General features: G+C 43.8%; 1 protein-coding gene across 3 annotated transcripts in view; it reads left to right on the top strand.

Annotated features, from left to right (window-relative positions):
• SEMA4G (semaphorin 4G) overlaps positions 1–21,991 on the top strand; it is a 269,472-nt gene that overhangs the window by 174,576 nt on the left and 72,905 nt on the right. For all 3 annotated transcript variants that reach the window (XM_088448694.1, XM_088448696.1, XM_088448695.1), the window contains exons 6-7: positions 12,274–12,367; positions 17,986–18,099. In XM_088448694.1, coding sequence (XP_088304820.1) covers positions 12,274–12,367; positions 17,986–18,099 — 208 coding nt within the window. The remainder of the gene's footprint in view (positions 1–12,273; positions 12,368–17,985; positions 18,100–21,991) is intronic.

Below are 21,991 nucleotides of genomic sequence, written 5' to 3'. Positions count from 1 at the left end.
GATATTAGATGTCACAGAGGAGTTCCATGGCCAGATAAAGGCATCATAGGTCACTGCTTTTGGGCTTTTTTTTTATCAGTGCTTAATAAAGTAACAACTAAAGATAAACAGTGGCTTTTAGCTACTAAAGATGAGCAGTGGCTTTTGGCTGCTAAAGATAAACAGTGGCTATTATTAAATCCAATTGAAGTAGTAAGATTAAACCCTTGCAAATCTGCATTAAATCCATAGTACCCAAACAATGATTAGCTGTTAATCAGTTTAGTTGGAGCTCGATCTAAGTTACAGGTTTGACATTACAGATGGAAAACTGCTGATGAAAGATTTAGCCATTGGTGGCACTGGTGTATCCATCAATACGAAGACCACTGTGATCCCGGTGCACCAAGATATGGAGCACCAGGGATTTGTGGGTATTACCAAAAATGGGGGGATATCGGAGTGGGCAGATTTAAATGTGCGGATAGGATTAGAGTTGGGAAGGGGATGTCTTAGCTTAATTCTACGTTTTGCTATAAAAACAAAGCTGCTCAGTATTTGTTCACTACATGTAAAAGCAGCCAGTATTTACCCTGCATGCAAAATATATCAAATAAATGGATCTGCACCCCTTGCATTGTAACAAGGTTTATTGTTCTTATTGAGCGATCCAGCCATACAGTGACTCACAGAAGACGCTCACGTCTGCCTACAGTAGTTTGAAAGAAGCATTTTTAGTTGTTAAACTTTTTATTTTCTACTTTGCTGGGCCCGTCTTGTATGCCAGTGGTATTTCAGAGTTATTTGCTTTAAAGGAAATCTGATTATTATTACTCTGGGAGAGGAGGGGGTTGTCCTCATATTTTCCCATACATACGTATAATGATAAACCTTGTATATAGCTATAGTCAGATGTGCTTGTGCCCATATAAGGGTAAAGTCAACCCTACTTATAGATGGGGGTCTTGATTAATGTTAGACTAAACCTTATATGCTAATAGTTATGTTTCAGAACATGCATTTGCAAGCCAGAGTTTCAAAATTGTCTGTTTTCCTGTATGCGTGTAGCGCCTGTATTTTGTCTTATTTCATGTTTAGGTCTGTGTGATTTGTCATGTTTTAAGATTAAAACAAACGTGCTTGATAGGAGACATGAACCTTTTATATGTGTAAACACGATTAGAAGGCTGCATTTCCCTACAGTGACTGCTAGCTCTATTCTGTATATGATGAAATATAGCAGCCAAAACCTTACTAATACCCCTTTCACATCGCAAAAGTAACCCGGGATATTGCCGGGTCGACCCGGTCGAGGTGCAGTGAGAACGCGCCAACAGAAAAATTGCTGGGTCCAGCAACTCAATCCTGCAATCGACCAGAGTTGAACTCGGGAACAAGCCGGGTTGATGTGCAGTGTGAACAGGCCCTACCCTGGTTATCCGGCAAACAACGGTGATTGGATGTTCCTGGGTCTCACTTGATGATGTCAGCAGCCAGTCACACAGGCAGCACACTGCAGACAACAGCAGAGGCAGCATTCCGGCAGTCTGAAAAGGTTTAATACCCCTACAGTTACTACAGTGATGGCTAATTGGAGTGATGAAGAAGTGAAATGTACCCTATACTGTAAGAGGCTGCATCATGCTCTCACTGGCTGAATCAAACAGCAGTAAAGCACAAACTCAGGGCTACACAGTGGTAATCCATCAGCCATGATTCCTGCAATACTGTGAGCAGTCCCCATCCCCCCTTGGGGTGTGGATTATTAGATCGGACGCGTCTTGTTCGACCATTAAATGGTCGACCACGTTAGTTTGACATGTAGTTTAGATAGACTAAGTATAGATAGACAGTAACAATAGTCAGACAGTAATATAGTTAAACGGGACATTAGATCGATATGTAATATATAGAATATGTAAGATCGAAAGGTATATAAGGGCGACACAACGTAGATCGACAACTAATAGACAATGGTCCTCATTCAGAGCCGTACGCTCTGAGCAGAGCGCACGCTCTGAATGAGGGCCACCCTCCATGAAAATGGAGCGTCCTCCTGGACGCTCGTATAGCTGTGGGTCACCACCCACAGCCTATACGAGCGTGCATTTTGATGGCCGCGATGGTCGTGACCATCGCGACCATCGAAACTGCGAGCCGGAGCCTGCGGTTGAGGTTTTCAACCGCAAAGCTCCGGAGTGATTTTGGCACTATCAGAGCCAAAATCACTCCCACTGACATCACTAGTGATGTCAGTGGGCCGGCTTCTGACGGGAGGCGTTCCCGTAGGAACGCCCCCGTCAGGGAGGCACGCCCACCAAAGGGGGCGTGCTGTCAATCAACATCGACAGCACGCCCCCTTTGATCAGACACAACGAGCGAAGGACTTTCCTTCGCTCGTCGCGTCTGGCGCATGCGCACGACGGAGCTCCCTCCGTCGTGCGCATGCTCAGTGCAGAACATCGACCCACTTGCGAGCGGACAGCCGGCCGCGAGTGGGTCTGAATCAGGCCCAATGTTCCAAGTTCAAAACCAAATAGGTAGGCAGTTAATAGATCGACACCACACAAATAGACATAATAACAGATTGACAGCTAATAGATCGACAGATAAAAGATCGACACATTACTTTTAGACAATACAAAAAGGTATACATATCCTACACGCTACCTGCTAATAGCGCAACCCCCGACGCTAATTTCAACCGTGAAACTACAGGTCCCAGTCAGCCCTTTCATCCCTGCAAGTGTTCCTGGCCATGCTAGCCCCCTACATCCACCCTGCAGCCCTTGTCCCTAATTGCTGGGCACCCCCATGCGCTTCAGTGCACCCCTTCATCACCCCCCCCCTGTGCTCCACACTATCCTGGACATGTGCGCATCCATCTAGCTTAAGACGCTGCCCGCTAATAGTGCATCCCCCAACGCTACTTTCAACTGTGGAACTACAGGTCCCAACCAGCCCTTTCATCCATGCAAGTGCTCCTGGCAATGCTTGCCCCAACATCCACCCTGCAGCACTTGTCCCTAATTGCTGGACACCCCCATGCTGTGCAGTGCACCCCTTCATCAAACCCCCCCCCCCCACCCCTGTGCTTCTTGCTGTTCCTGGGCGCCTGAACCTGGGCGTATCTTCTCCCTGGCAATAACGAGCCCTCTAGCTTAAGATACAGCCCCACTACTAGCGGGCAGCGTCTTAAACTAGATGGCAGCATCTTAATCAAGTCGGCTTTTTATTGCCGGGGTAAACATGCGCCCAGGTTCAGATGCCCAGGAACAGCAAGGAGCACGGGGGGGTGGGGGTGGTTGATGAAGGGGTGCACTGCAGCGCATGGGGGTGCCCAGCAATTGGGGACAAGGCCTGCAGGGTGACAGCGGGGGGTTTGCATGGTCAGGAGCGCTTGCAGGGATGAAAGGGATGGCTGGGACCTGTAGTTCCACGGTTGAAAGTAGCATTGGAATATGCGCTTTTAGCGGCCATCATCTTAGCACGTGGGGGGTGGGTTGATGAAGGGGTGCGCTGCAGCACATGGGGGTGCCCAGCAATTAGGGACAAGGGCTGCAGGGTGGATGTAGGGGGCTTGCATGGCTAGGATCACCTGCAGGGATGAAAGGGCTGGCTGGGACCTGTAGTTCCACGGTTGAAAGTTGTGTCGGGGGTTGCGCTGTTAGCGGGCAGCGTGTAGGATATGTATACCTTTTTGTATTGTCTAAAAATAATGTCTCAATCTTTTATCTCTCCATCTATTAACTGTCGACCTAGTGGCATCGATCTTGGACTAGTCGATCTTTGATCTGTTGATTAATTAACTGTCTACCTATTTGGCTTCGACCTGTTATTCTGTCTATCTTGTTTGTTGTTGATCTGCATATCATCGATATGCTTTGTTTCGATCTTATGTTGTGTCGATCTCATGTCCGTATCGATCTTCTGGTGGTCGATCTAGGGGTCTGGTCGATCTTTGGTTTGTGGAGCAATTGTTCCTGTCGAACTAGTTGGACTCGATGTACTGTGGTCGATGTATGTATTGTCGATCTCAGTTAGGTCGATCAAACAACCGGATACCCCTTCCTGGCATTGGTTTGATCAGCCCCTCAAGTTTGCTCCTGGTGCTGTGTAATACTGTTGAATGACATGAAGTTAGGTAGTATATGTACTACGTAGTCACAGCCAAATACTGATACTCACTACAAAGTACTAACCTGGCTACACAGCGAGCAGGTATGAAAAGCTGACAAGTATACTAATATATATTTTCCTGCTCGCTAATCTAGGGAAGGTGTACATTGCGCATAATGTTTTTGTCAGGACCCAATTAACCTACCAGTATATTTTTGGAGTGTGGGATGAAACCAGAGTACCTGAAGGAAACCCACACAAGCACGGGGATAAATAAATTTGGGGCATTATATGTAGATTGTGGATTAAGATGCACAGCTCCCTCCTCATGTACTGCCAGGCAGCCCATGGAGAGAGCCTCTTTTATAGACCCTGCATAAATCACTGTGAGCTCCCCCCTGAGATGGACAAGACCTTATGCCCTCATCAGCTGCCCTTGTGATGGTTATGAAGGTCATCGATCAAAATATTGTACCTTTCCCTGTCTGAAGATTGACAGAGTAGAACTGAACAACACAGGAACTACCACACAGGCTAAGTCCTTACCTTATATTCATTAATATCCTCTACTACTTGCATTTCATAACACAGTAATTTTTATTAATTTATATAAAACACTTGAATGCTGAGAGATCCTCCAAACAGCAACAAAAAAATAATAAAATATATGTAATGTGATGCTTCACAATGGAGCATGGTGTGGTCTTCAGTGTTTGCTGTAATTCGCCCTTAATTCTCGTTGAATGGGGAATTTTTTGGATCTTGGGAAAGAATTCTCTATAGAAAAAAACAAGGACACATTGAAGCCCTGAAAAAAAAATTTTTTTTTTACAGAAGCCGCCCAATAATGTAAATCAGGGAGATGTGAATTGATGTCTGGCAGCTTATTTGTTTTAACGTGAATATGACTGTATTAATCTATCTCAAGGAGTCATCGTTGGGTTGTCGCCATGGTTACACATGTACAGAATAATACTATAGTATTTTGTACAGATTGCAGGCAATGTAGGTATTTATTACTGTTTAGTTGTGCCTACTGTTGAGGTCTTCTAACTTTGGGTGACAATAGAGACCACACCGCAGGAAGATTTATTCTGTGATTCAATTGTGCTGATTTAAGACAAAATAGATTAGACCTGTATAATTTAATGAGAAATGGTTGAAAATACCCAGGATACAGTTATTTGATCTTCTGGTGGTCATGCGTAAAAATAGACCGGCCCATCTGTTTACCAGATTATAGAGTATTCTTGATAGATTCATTCCTGGGGACAACCACTGATTTTGTATACACAGACAGCGATATTGGCCAGTTTGACATTATTGTGTTACTAGTACGACATGTGCGGCCAGCGTAATGAAAGTCATTCCCTGGCTGCTGTGGATTTGCACTATGTCAGAAAATAACCTCCTGTGTCTTTAAACCTTAATCTATTTTTTACACACTGTCAAATTGAAAAGAAATCTTAAAGCAGAAAGAAACTTTTATCTCTGCTGTGTAGCTGTTCAGGTCATTCATCTTTTATCACAGTCATTTATTGCTTGTCTGGTTACATTACCCTTCAGCGGCTGAGTCGGTAAGAGCCCCAAACATGCTTTGGGTAAATAAATGTATCCAGTCAATGTTTTTCTGTGTATTGTCAGAGTCACAATGTCTGTCTACATCTTACTCTGGTTTAACAAAGGAATAGAATTTATGAGGTGTCTCACTTGTTCTATTCACACCTTCACTGCCTGCTTGTTGTTTTGAAGTCTGGATAAAACGCAGTGATTATAGGCAGTAGTTATTTAAATCCAAAGTTACAGTCATTAAGAGACAGACTATTATTTTGACCTTCAACGTGCTAGATTTGTCAGACAATTTGTCAGTGTGACTATTTGTCCTACAATAATACCCGTGCTATTTTGAGTTCATTCAGATGTTTGCTTGCATAATAATGGTTGCAGGCACTTAGCATATGTCAAATTAAATTTCGGCATATCTGTGCTAGTATGACATGTCAGTCTGTTTGTTCCAAGTTGGTGCATTTTTTAGTGGAAACTCCTAGAAATAACCTGCACTTTGTTTCATCTCGATCTATCAAGTTAAAGCTGAGCAATAACAAAATCAAAATGTATTCACAACATCAATGTAAGAGAGAGGTGTGGCACCATGTGAGGCCGGTAAGGGGTGGGGGGAGAGGGGCTTTGGGCCCGCATTCACTTGCATAGGATAGGCTACATAGCAGTCTGTGCACAGGGCACACAGTGACATTGGTGTTAGTGGTGGGTGAATAGGATAGGCTACATATCAGTCTGTGCACAGGGCACACAGTGACATAGGTGTGAGTGGTAGGTGAATAGGATAGACTACATAGCAGTCTGTGCACAGGGCACACAGTGACATAGGTGTGAGTGGTAGGTGAATAGGATAGGCTACATATCAGTCTGTGCACAGGGCACACAGTGACATAGGTGTGAGTGGTAGGTGAATAGGATAGACTACATAGCAGACTGTGCAAGGGGCACACAGTGACATTGGTGTGAGTGATGGGTGAATAGTATAGGCTACATAGCAGTCTGTGCACAGGGCACACAGTGACATTGGTGTGAGTGATGGGTGAATAGGATAGACTACATAGCAGTCTGTGCACAGGGCACACATTGACATTGGTGTGTATGGTGGGTGAAGGCACTGCTGCCACCAAATAAAAACAAATATTGGCAATTTCATTGGGGGCCTCACCTTCTCCCACACCCCCAGGCCTGGGGGTCGCCATGGGGGTGGTGTGGAGGTCCTTCTATCCTTTGGTTACTCATACCCTCAGAACCATCCCTTACATTCTCCACATTTGAAGTTCATGTTATATGCCTCTTCCAACCATTACACCTCAGAGTAGCTGTCATCTACCGTCCCCCCGGCCCACCCTCCAAGTTCCTTGACAACTTTGCTTCCTGGCTCCCTCACTTTCTCTCCTCAGACCTTCCCTCCATTATCCTAGGTGACTTCAATATTCCAATTGATATCCCCACAGAATCCGCTGCCTTCAAACTACTTACCCTCACTTTTTCATTTGTCTTCTCCCAATGGACCTCCTCACCCTCCCATGTGAGTGGCCATTTTTTGATCTGGTATTCACTCACCGTTGTGTTAATTTCTGCCTACTCGAATTCCCCATTCACCCTCTCTGACCATCACCTTCTCTCTTTTAACCTATCCCTCTCTCCTTCCCCTCCTCTACCTCCAAAAGCCACCATCACTAAGCTTAACATTGAAGCTATCGACACTGCTTTCTTTTCTTCCCTCCTTGACTCACTTCTCTCCCCTATCCTCTCTTTCTCCTGCCCTGAACAAGCTGCTTCCCTATACAATGCCTTCCTTCTGCTCTTTGCTCCGGCGATCACTACTCACCCTCGCAAATCCACACCTCAACCCTGGCATTCCAAATGCACTAGATACCTGCAAAAAATTTTCACGAACCGCCGAGCGACAGTGGAGAAGATCACGCTCTCAGGCAAATTTTTTCCATTTCAAATTCCTGCTGTCATCCTACAGTGCTGCCCTTTCCCTCTCTAAACAGTTATATTTCAAGAATCTCATCTCCTCCCAGTCCTCAAATCCCCAGCATCTCTTTTCCACCCACAACTCCCTCCTCTGCCCACCCCCTCCTCGTCTCCCCTCCTTGCTCTCTACCATTGACTTTGCTACCTATTTTACATCTAAAATTGATTCCATACATCAGGACAATCATATCCAATCAGTCTTCCAGCTCTCCACCTCCTCCTTTCTCAGATCACCCCTCCCCATCCATTTTTCCAAATCTGACATCCTTCTCCCCTGTGACTGGGGAGGAAGTTAAGGCCCTTATCCAGTCCTCCCCCCCCCCCCCCTTCAATCTCTCCCCTCGACCCTATCCGCTCCCACCTCCTCCGCTACATCTCTCCTTCTGCCTGCTCTCATCTTGCCCACCTCCTTAATCTTAAAAAACCTAACCTTGATCCTAACATCCTTTCTAACTACCGACCAATCTCTCTCCTCGCTTTTGCCTCCAAACTCCTTGAGCGTATTGTTTACAACCGCCTCACCACATTTATTTCCTCCCACTCCCTCCTTGATCCTTTACAGTCTGGCTTCCGTTCTCTCTACTCCACTGAAACTGCCCTCACAAAAGTCAGCAACGGTCTCCTTGCTGCCAAATCCAAGGGCCACTAATCACTGCTCATTCTCCTTGACTTCTCTGCTGCTTTTGACAATGTGGACCACCCTCTGACCGTTCCTTCTCTGTTTCCTCTCATACCTCCTCCTTCCCCCCACAGCCTCTTACAGTAGGTGTTCCCCAAGGTTCTGTTCTTGGACCTCTCCTATTCTCTCTATACGTCCTCCACTAGGTAAACTCATCCGCTCTTTTGACCTCCATTATATGCTGATGATACTCAGGTCTACCTTTTCTCGCCTGATCTTTCCCCCTCTCTACTGACTCGTATCTTCAACTGTCTCTCTGCTATCTCTTCCTGGATGTCCCAGCGATTCTCAAACTTAATATGTCGAAGACTGAGCTGATCGTCTTCCCACCCTCCCACATTACATCATGTCCCAATATTTCTTTATTAATAGATGGCATAACTATCTCATATAGTACAAAAGTGTGTTGCCTTGGAGTCATCCTGGACTCTTCCCTCTCCTTCAAACCACATATTCAGAACCTCTCGCAGTCCTGTCGTTTCCATCTCAAGAATATTTCCAAGATCAGACCCTTTCTCACCCAGGATGCCACCAAAACCCTCATACATTCACTGATCATCTCCAGATTGGACAACTGTAACCTCCTCCTATCTGGCCTCCCCAAATCCTATCTCTCTCGTCTCCAGTCAGTGCTCAGTGCTGCTGCTCGGATCATCTTCCTCTCCGAACGCTCTACATCTGCCTCCCCTCTCTTACAAGCCCTCCACTGGCTCCCCTTCCCTTTCAGAACCCAATTCAAGGTTCTTACACTCACTTACAAAGCCTTACCCATTCCTCTCCCATTTACATCTCTGATCTCATCTCCCTTCACTCTTGTGTCCGTCCTCTTCGTTCACTTAATACACGGTGCCTTTCATGCCAATTGTTTACTTAATCCCAATCCCGCCTCCAAGATTTTGCCCGCGCTGCTCCCCACCTTTGGAACTCCCTCCCTCTCCCCATCTGACTCTGCGCCTCTCTACAATCATTCAAACGAGCTCTTAAGACCCACTATTTCATTAAAGCATTCCAGCTCTCATCCTAACTTGCTGCTTCATCTTCCTCCTTCCCCGCCTACCCCATCTGTGTCACTCCTGTTTGTCTGCCCCCCCTTATAGAGTGTAAGCTCTTTTGAGCAGGGCTCTCTACCCTCTTGTGCTTCTCCCTACTGTAATTTAATTTATCTCTTACTCCCCACTAGGGCAACTAACACCTGCCTGCTTATGGGGGTGTATAGGTCGCTAATATAGCAATGTTTATTATACATGTCTGTGTCCTGCTTTGTATTGCATTGTAAGTCACTGGTTACTTATTTGTTTATGTACTTTGTAATGTGCTGCGGAACACTTGTGGCGCCATATAAATAAATGATAATAATTGTGGGTGAAGCCATGGGCATCAGCTAGTTGTACTATATATCTACTGTATAATTTATTATACAATAAAATGTTGAATCATACAGTTGCTGTCCCAGTGGGTTGTAATAATATAATATACTGTAAAGAGACAATACTTTGCTTATACTTGTAGCTTTTTGTTACATGACACTCTGGATGAAGAAGATACTATCATTAACAATAATTCTTAAAACTGTAACCACTCCGAGTTTTCTGGAACTGAATCTTGACTTGTCAGCCAGCTTCATGTGGTTCATGACATCATTGTCTAGTGTCAGCACAATGAGGGTTACAGTTTGTATAAGTATTCTGAATTCTCTCAATGTAAACTATATACAGTGCATTTGGGAGGCACTTTTCTAAGGATTGTTTGTCATTCATTAGTGACTGAGATTAGAAAGTACTTGTGGCATGAATTGCAGACGTTTCCTTATGACTCGCGGTATGAGATGTTGCGATTTACTAGTATTGCAACGTTGGCTATTTAAATCCGGACACTTCTGAAATACAAATGCTGCTTGACTGTAATCTGAATTAATTTCAGTGCAGCATTTATAATTATTAACCTGTACTTATGTAATTTCAGTGCAGCATGTATTATTATTAACCTGTATTCATAGCGCAGTCATGTTATGCAGCACTTTTACAGAGAATGTTTAATCCTTTCCATTAGTCCCTGTCCCCATCTTTCTCAGTAAGTTGTCCTTGGTGCACGTGTTTATGTACCTGCGTTAGGGAATTAGGGGTCTATTTACTAAGTCTTGGATGGAGATAAAGTGAACTGGAGATAAAGTACCAGCCAATCAGCTCCTAACTGTCATGTCACAAACTCTGTTTGAAAAATGACAGTTAGGATCTGGTTGGCTGGGACTTTCACTGTTTACTTTATCTCCATCCAAGGCTTAGTAAATAGAACCCTTAGATTGCAAACTGCACTGGAACATTGCTTTGATTGAGAAACACTGGGTAATATGTTAGAAACCATCAAAACCACTGAAGGTTGATTTGTTTTTTTCCTCCATCAATGGTGGAGGACCTACACCCTACCTTGATTGTGTCCCACTGTGTAGCACAAGCAGGGATGTCCATTGGTGGGTAAAATCATCAATGGTTTCCCATCTACGGTTTCATGCCATCGACACGTAAGGCGCACACCCACTAGACAGGCAAAAGACTGCACAATTACGACATTGTAATCGTGCAGTCATTTGCCAGTCTGCGATGTGCCTACACTGAACGAGCAGTCGTTCAGTGCAGGCACATCAATCATCTGCAAACATGTTGAACCTGACGATATCGTCAGGTTGTACAACATATTTGTACGATGATAAATGTCTAAATGACCAGCGGTAGCGCGCATCGCTGGTCGTTTTAGAATTTTTTTAAACAATCTGCAAACTATTATCGAACGATGATTGAACGATAACGATATCGTTCAGTCGCTCAATTTAATCGTCTAGTGGATGTGTGCCTTAACCATTGGTTTCAAGATGGCAATGCACTTAATAGTTCTACAATTATTATTATTATTATTATTATTATTATTATCTTTTAGATAGTGATACATACGACTATCGCAGAGTCTTTAGAGCAGAAAATAAATTATATGTCTTGGGTAAATGGGAAACTACCTTTGTGAGTGGCTAATGAAAGAGAGTAATGGTATTACTTATTACATGGTCATTAATGTATTTGTCTTCCTTAATAGCCCTTCTTTTACAGAGAGACGACATGTTTTGGCACATTATCTTGCATATTTGCTGTTTGCATAACCTCTGAATGCTATAATAGAATCTTAGGTCTTCAGATTCCAAGGACATTTCTTCATGTCAACTTTTCAATTTTTTTCTGTGTCACAGTTTAATGCTTGTACAGAATTAAATATCTCTTGGTCTGCGTTTTGTCACGAATAACATGACTGTTTAGTTGCTCTGTAAACGTTAATGCTCCTGCCAGCATTGCTTAACGTGTCATTGGTCAAAGAGCAAAACATTTCATCAGTTCCAAGAATGCGCTGGAATTCAGCGGCTGCATTGGTGAAGGCAGCCTATGGGGATAAACATATCATCCTATAGCCACACAATTAGTATACACTGAAAATATGTTCTGACTTATTAATTAAATGTTCTAGGAATTCTTCACTGATGATTTATATTCTGCTACCTCGTTTGAGCTGCAGTGTAATTAACAACTCTTCTTTAACACTTAGGGAGATCACTGTACTTCTACTGATTGCAGTTGTTCATTTGCTTAATGTATCTTCAGACAAAACACTTGCCAAGAACAGGCAAAGAACAGTTTGGTTAATGTACATTTGGGTGCAATATATTTTATTTTGTATATACCTGTATGCCTTTCTTTCACACATTTGGAATTTACAGTATTTTAAAAGGACGTTTTTAAAGAAAACCCTTAAAGCTTAGGGAGGTTTCTTTTTAATCTCTGTTATTGAATCTAAAATTAAATGACATTCGTGTATTCCATGAGCACAGTCTGTTAGGGCACTAGTGTTCATGGGCATTCTGTTATCTGGAACATTTATCAGACCATCTGATAAATTTGTTTGTTTATATTCAGGATGTGAAGACTTTTAGTTTTCCTAAACCGTGTCATGAAGGAAAAGATGTGTGCCCGTATGATCCAACCATTGGGTACACTGGACTTATAGTAGGTAAGACTCCTATATGTGTGTGTGTGTGTGTGTGTGTGTGTGTGTGTGTGTGTGTGTGTGTGTGTGTGTGTCTATATATATTATATATATATATAATTTGGGTGTGTGTATGTATGTGTATATATATATATATATATATGTATATAAAATCTGTTTTTGTCATTGAAATTTGATGGGACTAAAAAGTACTCTATATTCTATTGGATGACACTATAGTGATTTTAAATTAAGAAATGTATATGACATGTAATATATACTGTATCAATAGTTGTATTACAGATCTGAATAATACATGTATATTGTGACATGGACACCTTTTAGGATGATCCTCACAATGTAACTTCAGTGTACGGCCTGCTTTATTTGTCAGGATAGCAGACAACTTTCACATAATACTGTAAAACCATTTCTTCTTGGCGATCCCTAGCACTAAGCTATGGAATGGACAGCTGGGTCGGCGTTCATCGCCCTGCCCACAGAAACCTCTTTAGGGATGCGTTCATAATTCTGGCAAGTGGGATGCCGACGCTTAGAATACCGGCACTGGAATCCTGACATTTGTCATATTCTCTGCACCGGCATCCAGACCGCCAACATCCCAAAGGTGAGTAGCGGGGTTAGGGGGGGAGGGTTAGGTACTAGGGGGGAGGGTTAGGTTTAGGGTGCAAGGAGGGGGAGTTTAAGTTTAGGCACTAGGGGGGAGGTTAAGTTTAGGCACCGGGGAGGGAGGGTTAGGGTAGGGAGAGGAGAACGGTTAGGATATCTACCTACAGGTGTCTGTATCCTAACCCTGTCGGGATGCCGGCATCAGGATTCTGACCGCTGGGATCCCAAACGCCGGAATCCGGTATCCAACCCCCTCTTTAAAGGCATAGCTGCACCCCAGCTCGATCCTTATTGGCTGGCATTAAACTCATGTAAAAAAAACCTGGAGGCACCCAGTTCCCTGTTTCTCTGTATAAAGCAGATGTAGCCCAGGTGCTCTGTTTGGCATATCCGAATGTGCAGCTCCACCATGCAGCCTGCTAGCAGAAGTTAGCGCTGAATTCACTCCAAAGGCTTGTGGTAAGTAATTCACACAAACAGATTAACATGGAAATGGTTCTTGAACAGTGTAGGCAGCGAGACTCTGCGAAAATGCTGTGTGTGGATTGGTGGATACGTACACAGGTGCGGGGCCTGCAATGTGACAACTGCTCCCATGACAGAAGACATGGACGTTTGACCACTTTCAGGTCACAATAGATAGTGAGATGCCAATTCAATTACCTGCGAGGTTCCTTCCTGCGATGGAATCTGTCTGATTATACTGTAGCTCCCAAAGGTGTGAGCAGAACCAATAAACAAAATAACCTGGCGCCTACCTCGACACCTGTAGTGAATAAACTAATGTTCCAGCAGCCAAACACCAGCGACAAGTGAAAATTTCCAATCTACACACGAAAATGGATAAAACAAAAATTGTGCAGTGTCACTTAGCATATCACATAATACACCATTCAATTTATAAAAATGAATTTATTAAAAATAACAATTGAAAAGCTTAACTAATATCTCCAGGAAGTATACAAAAATATATATCACATAACAATCATACACAGCTCCAGAGTAGTTAATATACTGCAATTATTAATTAAAAATTCAAACATAAGAATACAAAGTTGCAATATTGTTTCTCCAATGGAAATGTAACACACTGTGTCTAAAATGTAGGCTGCGTGCAGCTGATCTTGATCCCCAGTGAGACTCTTAACAGCCGGACAGCTCAAAGCAGGAGGTGGCTTCAGCGCCAAGCGGTTCTGCTGATTAAAGAGAGAATAGTATAGCAAGTCTACTGCGCTCAACCACTATCTGTGGCATGGGTGAGTGTGTAATCAAAAATTTGATGAGAACTGGAATGGCTGAATATTATCATTATTGGGTAATGATAATACTAATGTAAATAATAATAATGTTACTTAATAATGTTAATAATGGTAATACAACGTGTGTGTGTGTATATATATATTTATATATATATAAATGTGTGTGTGTTCACTGACAAACAGTGTATACAATGTTGTGACCATGTTTTATATCAACACAACAGGGTGCGAGGAACAATGGGGTAAAAGAGTTTCCACAGAGGACACAGAACTGAACAATGGTGACTTCTGGTCTGAGGTTTAAACAGTTCCTGTAGTATTGGAAAAAGTCACTGAATGTTCACAGCTGCTGGGCATCTGTGTGCCTTAAATTTTCTGTGTATGTGTCGTGGTCAGTATAGTCTCCAGGGGGAACGAATGGTGGTCGCTACCCGGAAGGTAGAGTAAAGTTTAAGCAATACCTTAATGGTGTGCAGTGAGTGGCGTCCCGCTTATCTGCTGTGCGTTCTACGTGATGCTGCTTGGGCTGCAAGATATTGTATGCGGTGGTGGACGGCAGTGTCGCCAATCAGGTGTGTAGTGCCATCTGGTCAAGATTCATTCCCAGGTGGAGATGCTGCCGGCGGTTCTCTTTGTGGGGATCACCATCATGGCTTCGATCTGGTGGGAGTGTCCACTTTTCGGGTGGTGCTCGCCACAGCTGTCTGGTAACATTCTAGCTGTTAATTTGTTGAGGTAATCTGAAGAAATTTCACCCCACGCTTCCTGAAACACCTCCCACAAGTTGGATTGGCTTGATGGGCACTTCTTGCATACCATACGATCAAGCTGCTCCCTCAACAGCTGAATGGGGTTGAGATCTGGTGACTGCACTGTCCACTCCATTACAGACAGAATAACAGCTGCCTGCTTCTTCCCTAAATAGTTCTTGCATAATTTGGAGGTGTGCTTTGGGTCATTGTCCTGTTGGAGGAGGAAATTGGCTTCAGTCAAGCGCTGTCCACAGGGTATGGCAAGGCGTTGCAAAATGGAGTGATAGCCTTCCTTATTCAAAATCCCTTTTACCCTGTATAAATCTCCCACTTTACCAGCACCAAAGCAGCCCCAGACCATCACATTACATGCACCATGCTTGACAGATGGCATCAGGCACTCTTCCAGCATCTTTTCACTTGTTCTGCATCTCACAAATGTTCTTCTGTGTGATCCAAACACCTCAAACTTCGATTCGTCTGTCCATAACACTTTTTTTCAATCTGCCTCTGTCCAATGTCTGTGTTCTTTTGCCCATATTAATCTTTTCCTTTTATTGGCCAGTCTCAGATATGGCTTTTTCTTTGCCACTCTGCCTAGAAGGCCATCATCCTGGAGTTGCCTCTTCACTGTAGACGTTGACACTGGCGTTTTGCGGGTACCATTTAATGAAGCTGCCAGTTGAGGACTTGTGAGGCATCTATTTCTCAAACTAGAGACTCTAATGTACTTGTCTTCTTGCACAGTTGTGCATCGGGGCCTCCCACTTCTCTTTTTACTCTGGTTAGAGCCCGTTTGTGCTGTTCTCTGAAGGGAGTAGTACACACCGTTGTAGGAAATGTTCAGTTTCTTGGCAATTTCTAACATGGAATAGCCTTCATTTCTAAGAACAAGAATAGACTGTCGAGTTTCACATCAAAGTTCTCTTTTTCTGGCCAGTTGGAGAGTATAATCGAACCCACAAATGTGATGCTCCAGATACTCAACTAGCTCAAAGGAAGGCCAGTTTTATAGCTTCTCTAACAAGCAAATCCGTTTTCATCTCCCGCTTTCAGCTGTGCTAACATAATTGTACAAGGGTTTTCTAATCATCCATTAGTCTTCTAACGCGCTTAGCAAACACAATGTACCATTAGAACACTGGAGTGATGGTTGCTGGAAATGGGCCTCTATACACCTATGTAGATATTCCTTTAAAAACCAGACGTTTGCAGTTAGTATAGTCATTTACCTCATTAACAATGTATAGAGTGCATTTCTGCTTAATTTAATGTTATCTTCATTGAAAAAAACAGTGCTTTTCTTTCAAAAATAAGGACATTTTTAAGTGACCTCAAACATTTGAACGGTAGTGGGTATGTGTGTCTGTGTGTGTGTATGTATATATATATATATATATATATATATGTGTATATATATATATTAATATATGTGTGTGTGTGTATATGTATATGTGTGTGTATATATATATATATATATATATATATATTATATGGTGTATAACATTACCCAATAAAGATACTGTTCAGCCATTCCAGTTCTCATCAGATTTTTGATTACACTCACCCGTGCCACAGATAGGGGTTGGGCGCAGTAGACTTGCTATACTCTTCTCCTATTAGGTCAGGGCGACCTCACTACCTGCAGCACTCCCCGCCACACTACCAGCATCCAGTGCCAGGGTACCCTTCTATTCTTGTGATTAAAGTGAGCAGCTGTAGCCTTCAAAGCGTTTCTCTGTGCCTAGACGGCTTTCTCAAGAAGCAGGTTCTGGTGGAATTCTGACAGCAGTCGGAATCCTGGCTCCAGAATCTCAACCGCCGGCATCCTGACGATAAGTGTAATGCCGCGTATCCACTTGCCGACAATGAAGGACTGCACGATAACGGCCTCCCTCATCCCTGAACATGGTCATCCTGACGATATCGACAGGTTCATTGTCATGTTCGGGCAATGTCGAAAACGACCAGCGGGAGCGCTCATCGCTGGTTGTTTACGACATTTTACTGGATGATTCATGAATGATTAACGAGCGATTAAACGATAGCGATGTCGTTATCGTTCAGTTGCTCATTTTTTTAATCGGCAAGTGTATACGCACCTTAAGGAGTAGGGTTAGGTTTATGGTTAAGTGTTAGGCACTAGGGGGGAGGGTTAGGCTGCGGGGTGGGGGAAAGGCTAGGGTTAGGCTGTGGGAAAGGTGGGTTAGAGGGAGGGTTAGGACTAGGACACTTACCTACTTGTGTCAGGATTCTGACTGTCGGGATGACGCTGCCAGTATTTTGACCGTCGGGATCCCAACAGCCGGGATCTTGTACCCAACTCACTAATAAGTAAGTAATATATTACTTTTTGGCAGAAGTGGTTACCTGATACATTTGCTATTTTGGAAGAAGTTCAACTGTAGTAAAAGTAGATTCTGAGTCAAAGGTTTGGTGTATCGGCTCAACAGTCCTGCACCATAGTTGCTGACACTTTAAAAATGCTCTCGGAGAGATACTGAAGGGCAGGTGTGATTGCGGGGGGCGCACACACACCTCACTTCTGTGAAAGAGCCCGGACAAGTATTCTTGAAAAAATCCCTTTTCATTGTTTCATCCTGGAAATGCCTGTGAGAATGTTGCATGGTTTGTAGGCTATCATCTGTGAGTGTTATGGCAGATTTTATTTTCTTTAGCTCTCTGCGTGCAATAAACCTATAATGGCATGAATGCAGTTACTGCAGTGTTCTTCCTGCAGTAACAAGATAAGCGTACAATGCAGGCTGACATCTATAGAGTATGTCTGTACAAGAAACTTGAGAGCCTAAATTATGTACCAAAGCTGGTATGGGAGGGATTACACGGCTCAGCTCCATTTACTTCATTGCACATTCAATTAATGTAGTTTAGTTGGGGCCGTTTCTTGCTATCTCGGTAATCACCGTAATGTGTTTATATTTTCTTTTTACCATTGAAGAACTGATCACTTTGAATTCACTTGTTGTTTTGTTGGCTCCAGATGGCTTTCTGTACACAGCCTCTCGCTATGGGTTCCACAGCGTGCCAGATATAAGGAGAGATATGATTGCACCCGTGTTAAGAACTGAGGCTACCCCCCTGCACTGGCTAATTGGTAAGTTCTGATTTATGTGCATAATGGGATGAAAATTAAAGAAATGCGCTGATACCCATCACAAGCAGCCAGATGTGCTGCAAGTTCTACATTCCCTGAGTCAAGTCATAGTTCCTTTTGTTGTACTAGGTTACAGAATGTTATTCCCATTTACCAGTCTCAATAAATGTCCTCCGTTTTGCCATGCCTCGTTTTACTGATCTGCTTCTATACATACTGTATTAAAGTTGTGTAGAAATTGAAGATAATTAGGTTAGCGGACAATTTGCATTATTTAAGTAATGCATACATTATACCTATATAAACTGGTTGGGTATGGGAGACCAGCAATTGGGATGCCAGGCGTCAAAACACAGATCGCGACAACCCGATGCTCAGAATCCTGACAGGGGCTCCATAAGTATGCTAACCACCCCCTTAACCCCCTAACCTGCTTTTCCTGCATCCTAACCCTCCCCCCTTAGTGCTTAAACCTAACCCTCCCCTTTAGTGCCTAACCCTACCCCCCCATATCACCCCGTGGGGCCTAAACCTAACCTTCTCCCCACGGCTAAAAGTTAACCCGGCCCACTATACTCACGTTCGGGATGTCGGGATTCCGGCGTCGGCATCTCAACTGATGTTGGGCTTTTGCCGCCGGTGTTCTGGTCGGACTTCTGGCGTCGGGATTTTAACAGCCAGCATCCCGTGCGCCGACCAATTCACTACATCCCATATAAACACAGATAGCGACATCCCAATGCTCAGAATCCCGACAGGGGCTCCATAAGTATGCTAACCCCCCCCCTTCATCCCCTAACCCTCCCTTCCTGCATCCCATCCCTCCCCCCTTAGTGCTTGATCCTAACCCTCCCCCTTAGTCCCTAACCCCCCCCCACCCCCACCAGCCCGTGGTGCCTAAACCTAACTTTCTCCCACGGCTAAAGGTTAACCCGGCCCACTATACTCACGTTCGGGGTGTCGGATGTTGGGATTCCTGTGTCGGCATCTCAACTGATGTTGGGATTTTACCGCCGGTGTTCTGGCCGCGGGTCGGGCTTCTGGTGTCGGGATTTCAACAGCCAGCATCCTGTGCGCCGGCCAATTCACTGCATCCCATATAAACAGCTCATAAGAACATTAACATGTATATTAAAACATATTTTCCTACTCTCCCGGAACATCCAGGAGACTCCCAATTTTTTGGGTAGTCCCCCGAATTTCCATAAGAGTGGGTGCTCAAATTTCATACTGGTTTCAATTTTAATCACATTTCACCGGCTAAAACGTCACAAAACATGTTCGGTGCAATCAATAGATTCTCTTTGGAATTTGTGGCTGCTGTGCTCAGTTCATGATTAAATAAGTATTTTAAAAATATTTTATGTTTTGAAAACAGTTTTTTAACTAATATTTTTATCTAATAAAAAAAAGTGTTAACATTTAGAATTTTGTAGTTTGAGGTTTAAACAACCCCCCCCCCCCCCAATTTTTTTTTTAAATATATCGAATTAAGCTCAAAACACATTCAAGCTGTTTTACACTGGCATTAGCTGATTCGCACATGATACGTGATTCAGAGTTGAACGCTTTTGCACAACTACTGCGACTTTGTACTCAGTGGCTGTGCAGTACTATGCTGATGCCGCATCTAGTGTAAATAGAGGTCTCCTGTTGCCTTAGGTGATCCACTGCTTCATCCGAAAATGCAGCATCAGATTACTCTGTGAGAACATCAGTCATCTGAGTAACCTTCAGCAGTGAAGCTGCATACAAGGATAGGACGCTGCCTGATGCCACCCTTACTCCACGCCAATGGGCCGCAGCCGGTCACTCAGGCAACGGCGACTGGGCTCTGCGAGCAATCTCACAGAAGGAGATCTGCAAATGGACAGTACAGATCCTGCACATGTGCAGATCTCCAAACAACCGAGTTATACATAAATCATTGGGTTTGCGTGCAACTCTGAATAAGCACAAGGTCAAACAGGCTCAAACATAGTAAATCAGAATTTCTAGAATTTAGCTTCAATTTATTTTTGAAATTTTGGTGATTTTTTTTTTTTTTTTTTTCTGATGACATTTAGGCAACTCCAAGCGGCATCGCTTTGTTCTACTGCATGTTTTTAGAAGTGGAGTTGTTCCCCATAACAACCAATCGGATTCTACTTATTATTTATCTAGCACCTTTTAATCTTGAAGATAATAGCTAGAATCTGATTGGTTGCTATGGGCAACACCTCCTATTCTAAAAACCAATCTGGGTATTGATAGATTACGCCAGTATCTTGATATTAATGCATCTGTCGATGCCAGCAAACGCCCTGGTTATCATCAGAACACACAATTGTCTTTGTGCGTCTATTTTCGTCCTTTTTGTTTTCTAAACCGAAAATCTGTGCCAAAGTAACGCTTTTTTTTTTTTTATAGAAAGAGTTGTAAATAATTTATAGCAGATATATGAACTGGCTGCTGCTCATTCTCTGATGTTCTGTGTTATGACATTCAGTAAACACAGTGATTTTGGAACAGCTTGGCATTGCAAAAGATGGCAGACAGCTGCTTGTTACCTCTGCTCTCTGTGCTCATTCCTCTCCCCTGCGACATAGAGATTTTGTATCCAGATGGGATTGTATGGCTCTGGCAAACAGGAGATTATTTAATTCTCAAGTTTATTTAATAGCATTTCTGTAGTGCACAATTATAATTAAAAGTAGGCTGTTTTTTTATTTTTATTTCCAAACTGGTTAATCTGATACCTAATTTTATACACACACTCAGGAACTAGCTCTTTAACCCAGCAAAGTTTGCAGTGCAGAGTTTGGAACAGGATTACAGTTCCTGTGTTTGCACACAAGGGAGCCTGTAGATCATGCTTTGCACTGCTAAGAGACTCTGGTACAGTGTCGTTCAATTGAGCAGTTCTCTAATTGACCTTATGCAGAGCAGGGAATCTAACTGACGAATAAAACGTGAGGTAGGGTAATTAAAAAGTTGATGTATTTTGGGACGTATTCAGAGTTGCGCGCAATTCAGCCACATTTGTGCCGCATTGTGTGCTATGATTATAAATGTAGATCTCCACCTCAATTCATGATTGGCGCGTCTATGCGGCTGTACTGCCCTTGTATGGAATGGGTGTGATATACCGGCTGGTGGAATAGCCGATGGTTATAATTTCGACGCTGGAAGCCCGAAGGCTGAAGATCCCGACAGGGGTGGTAAGTACGCTATTTCTACCCCTCTCCCCCACCCTGACTCTCTAACCCTCCCTGTTTGGTCCCTAACCTCCCTCCCTAGTCCCTAACCTCCCCCCGGTGGTGCCTAACCCTAACCACCCTTACCGCACCCTAACCTAACCCTCCCGAGGGGGTGCCTAATCGTGGGGGGGGGGGTCTAACCCTAATCTCCCCCCAGGCGTGCCAAAACCCAACCCCCCTATCCCCGGGGAAAGTGCTGTACTCACCGATGTCCGGACATTCGGTATGCCAACACCAGTATCCTGATGTCCATCGAGATATCGGTATCTGCATTTTTGCCGGCAGCGGGATGCTGGCGTTGGTATCTCAGTGGCCGGCATCCCATCTGCCGCCCATTTAACTGTATACCCCTTGTACATCCGCTGGTGAAAGTAGTCGTCATTACTAAGTAGTGCTGACATGATACGTCCATGGTACACTTATCCTTCATACCAATGCCAATTGCCACCCACTTGGCCGCGAGGAGGCTCCCGATGCCGACAATGGAGTTGCCCAAAATGGAGAGGTCTGTATGATAGAGGACTGGTGTGCAACTCAGAATCAAGAGCTTCGCCTGTATATACAGATGTGTCCGCATACATCTTAAACAGCCCTTCTAATCACACCATGCTATGGCGTGCCTCGGTAGCGCTGAGCGTCTTTTCTTGCTGCTT

Source organism: Taudactylus pleione, unplaced genomic scaffold, assembly GCF_031769625.1.
Source record: "Taudactylus pleione unplaced genomic scaffold, aTauple2 ptg000464l, whole genome shotgun sequence".
Classification (NCBI taxonomy): Eukaryota; Metazoa; Chordata; class Amphibia; order Anura; family Myobatrachidae; genus Taudactylus; species Taudactylus pleione.
Note: the sequence above shows the minus strand (reverse complement) of the source record. Positions and strands in the feature narration are given on the sequence as shown.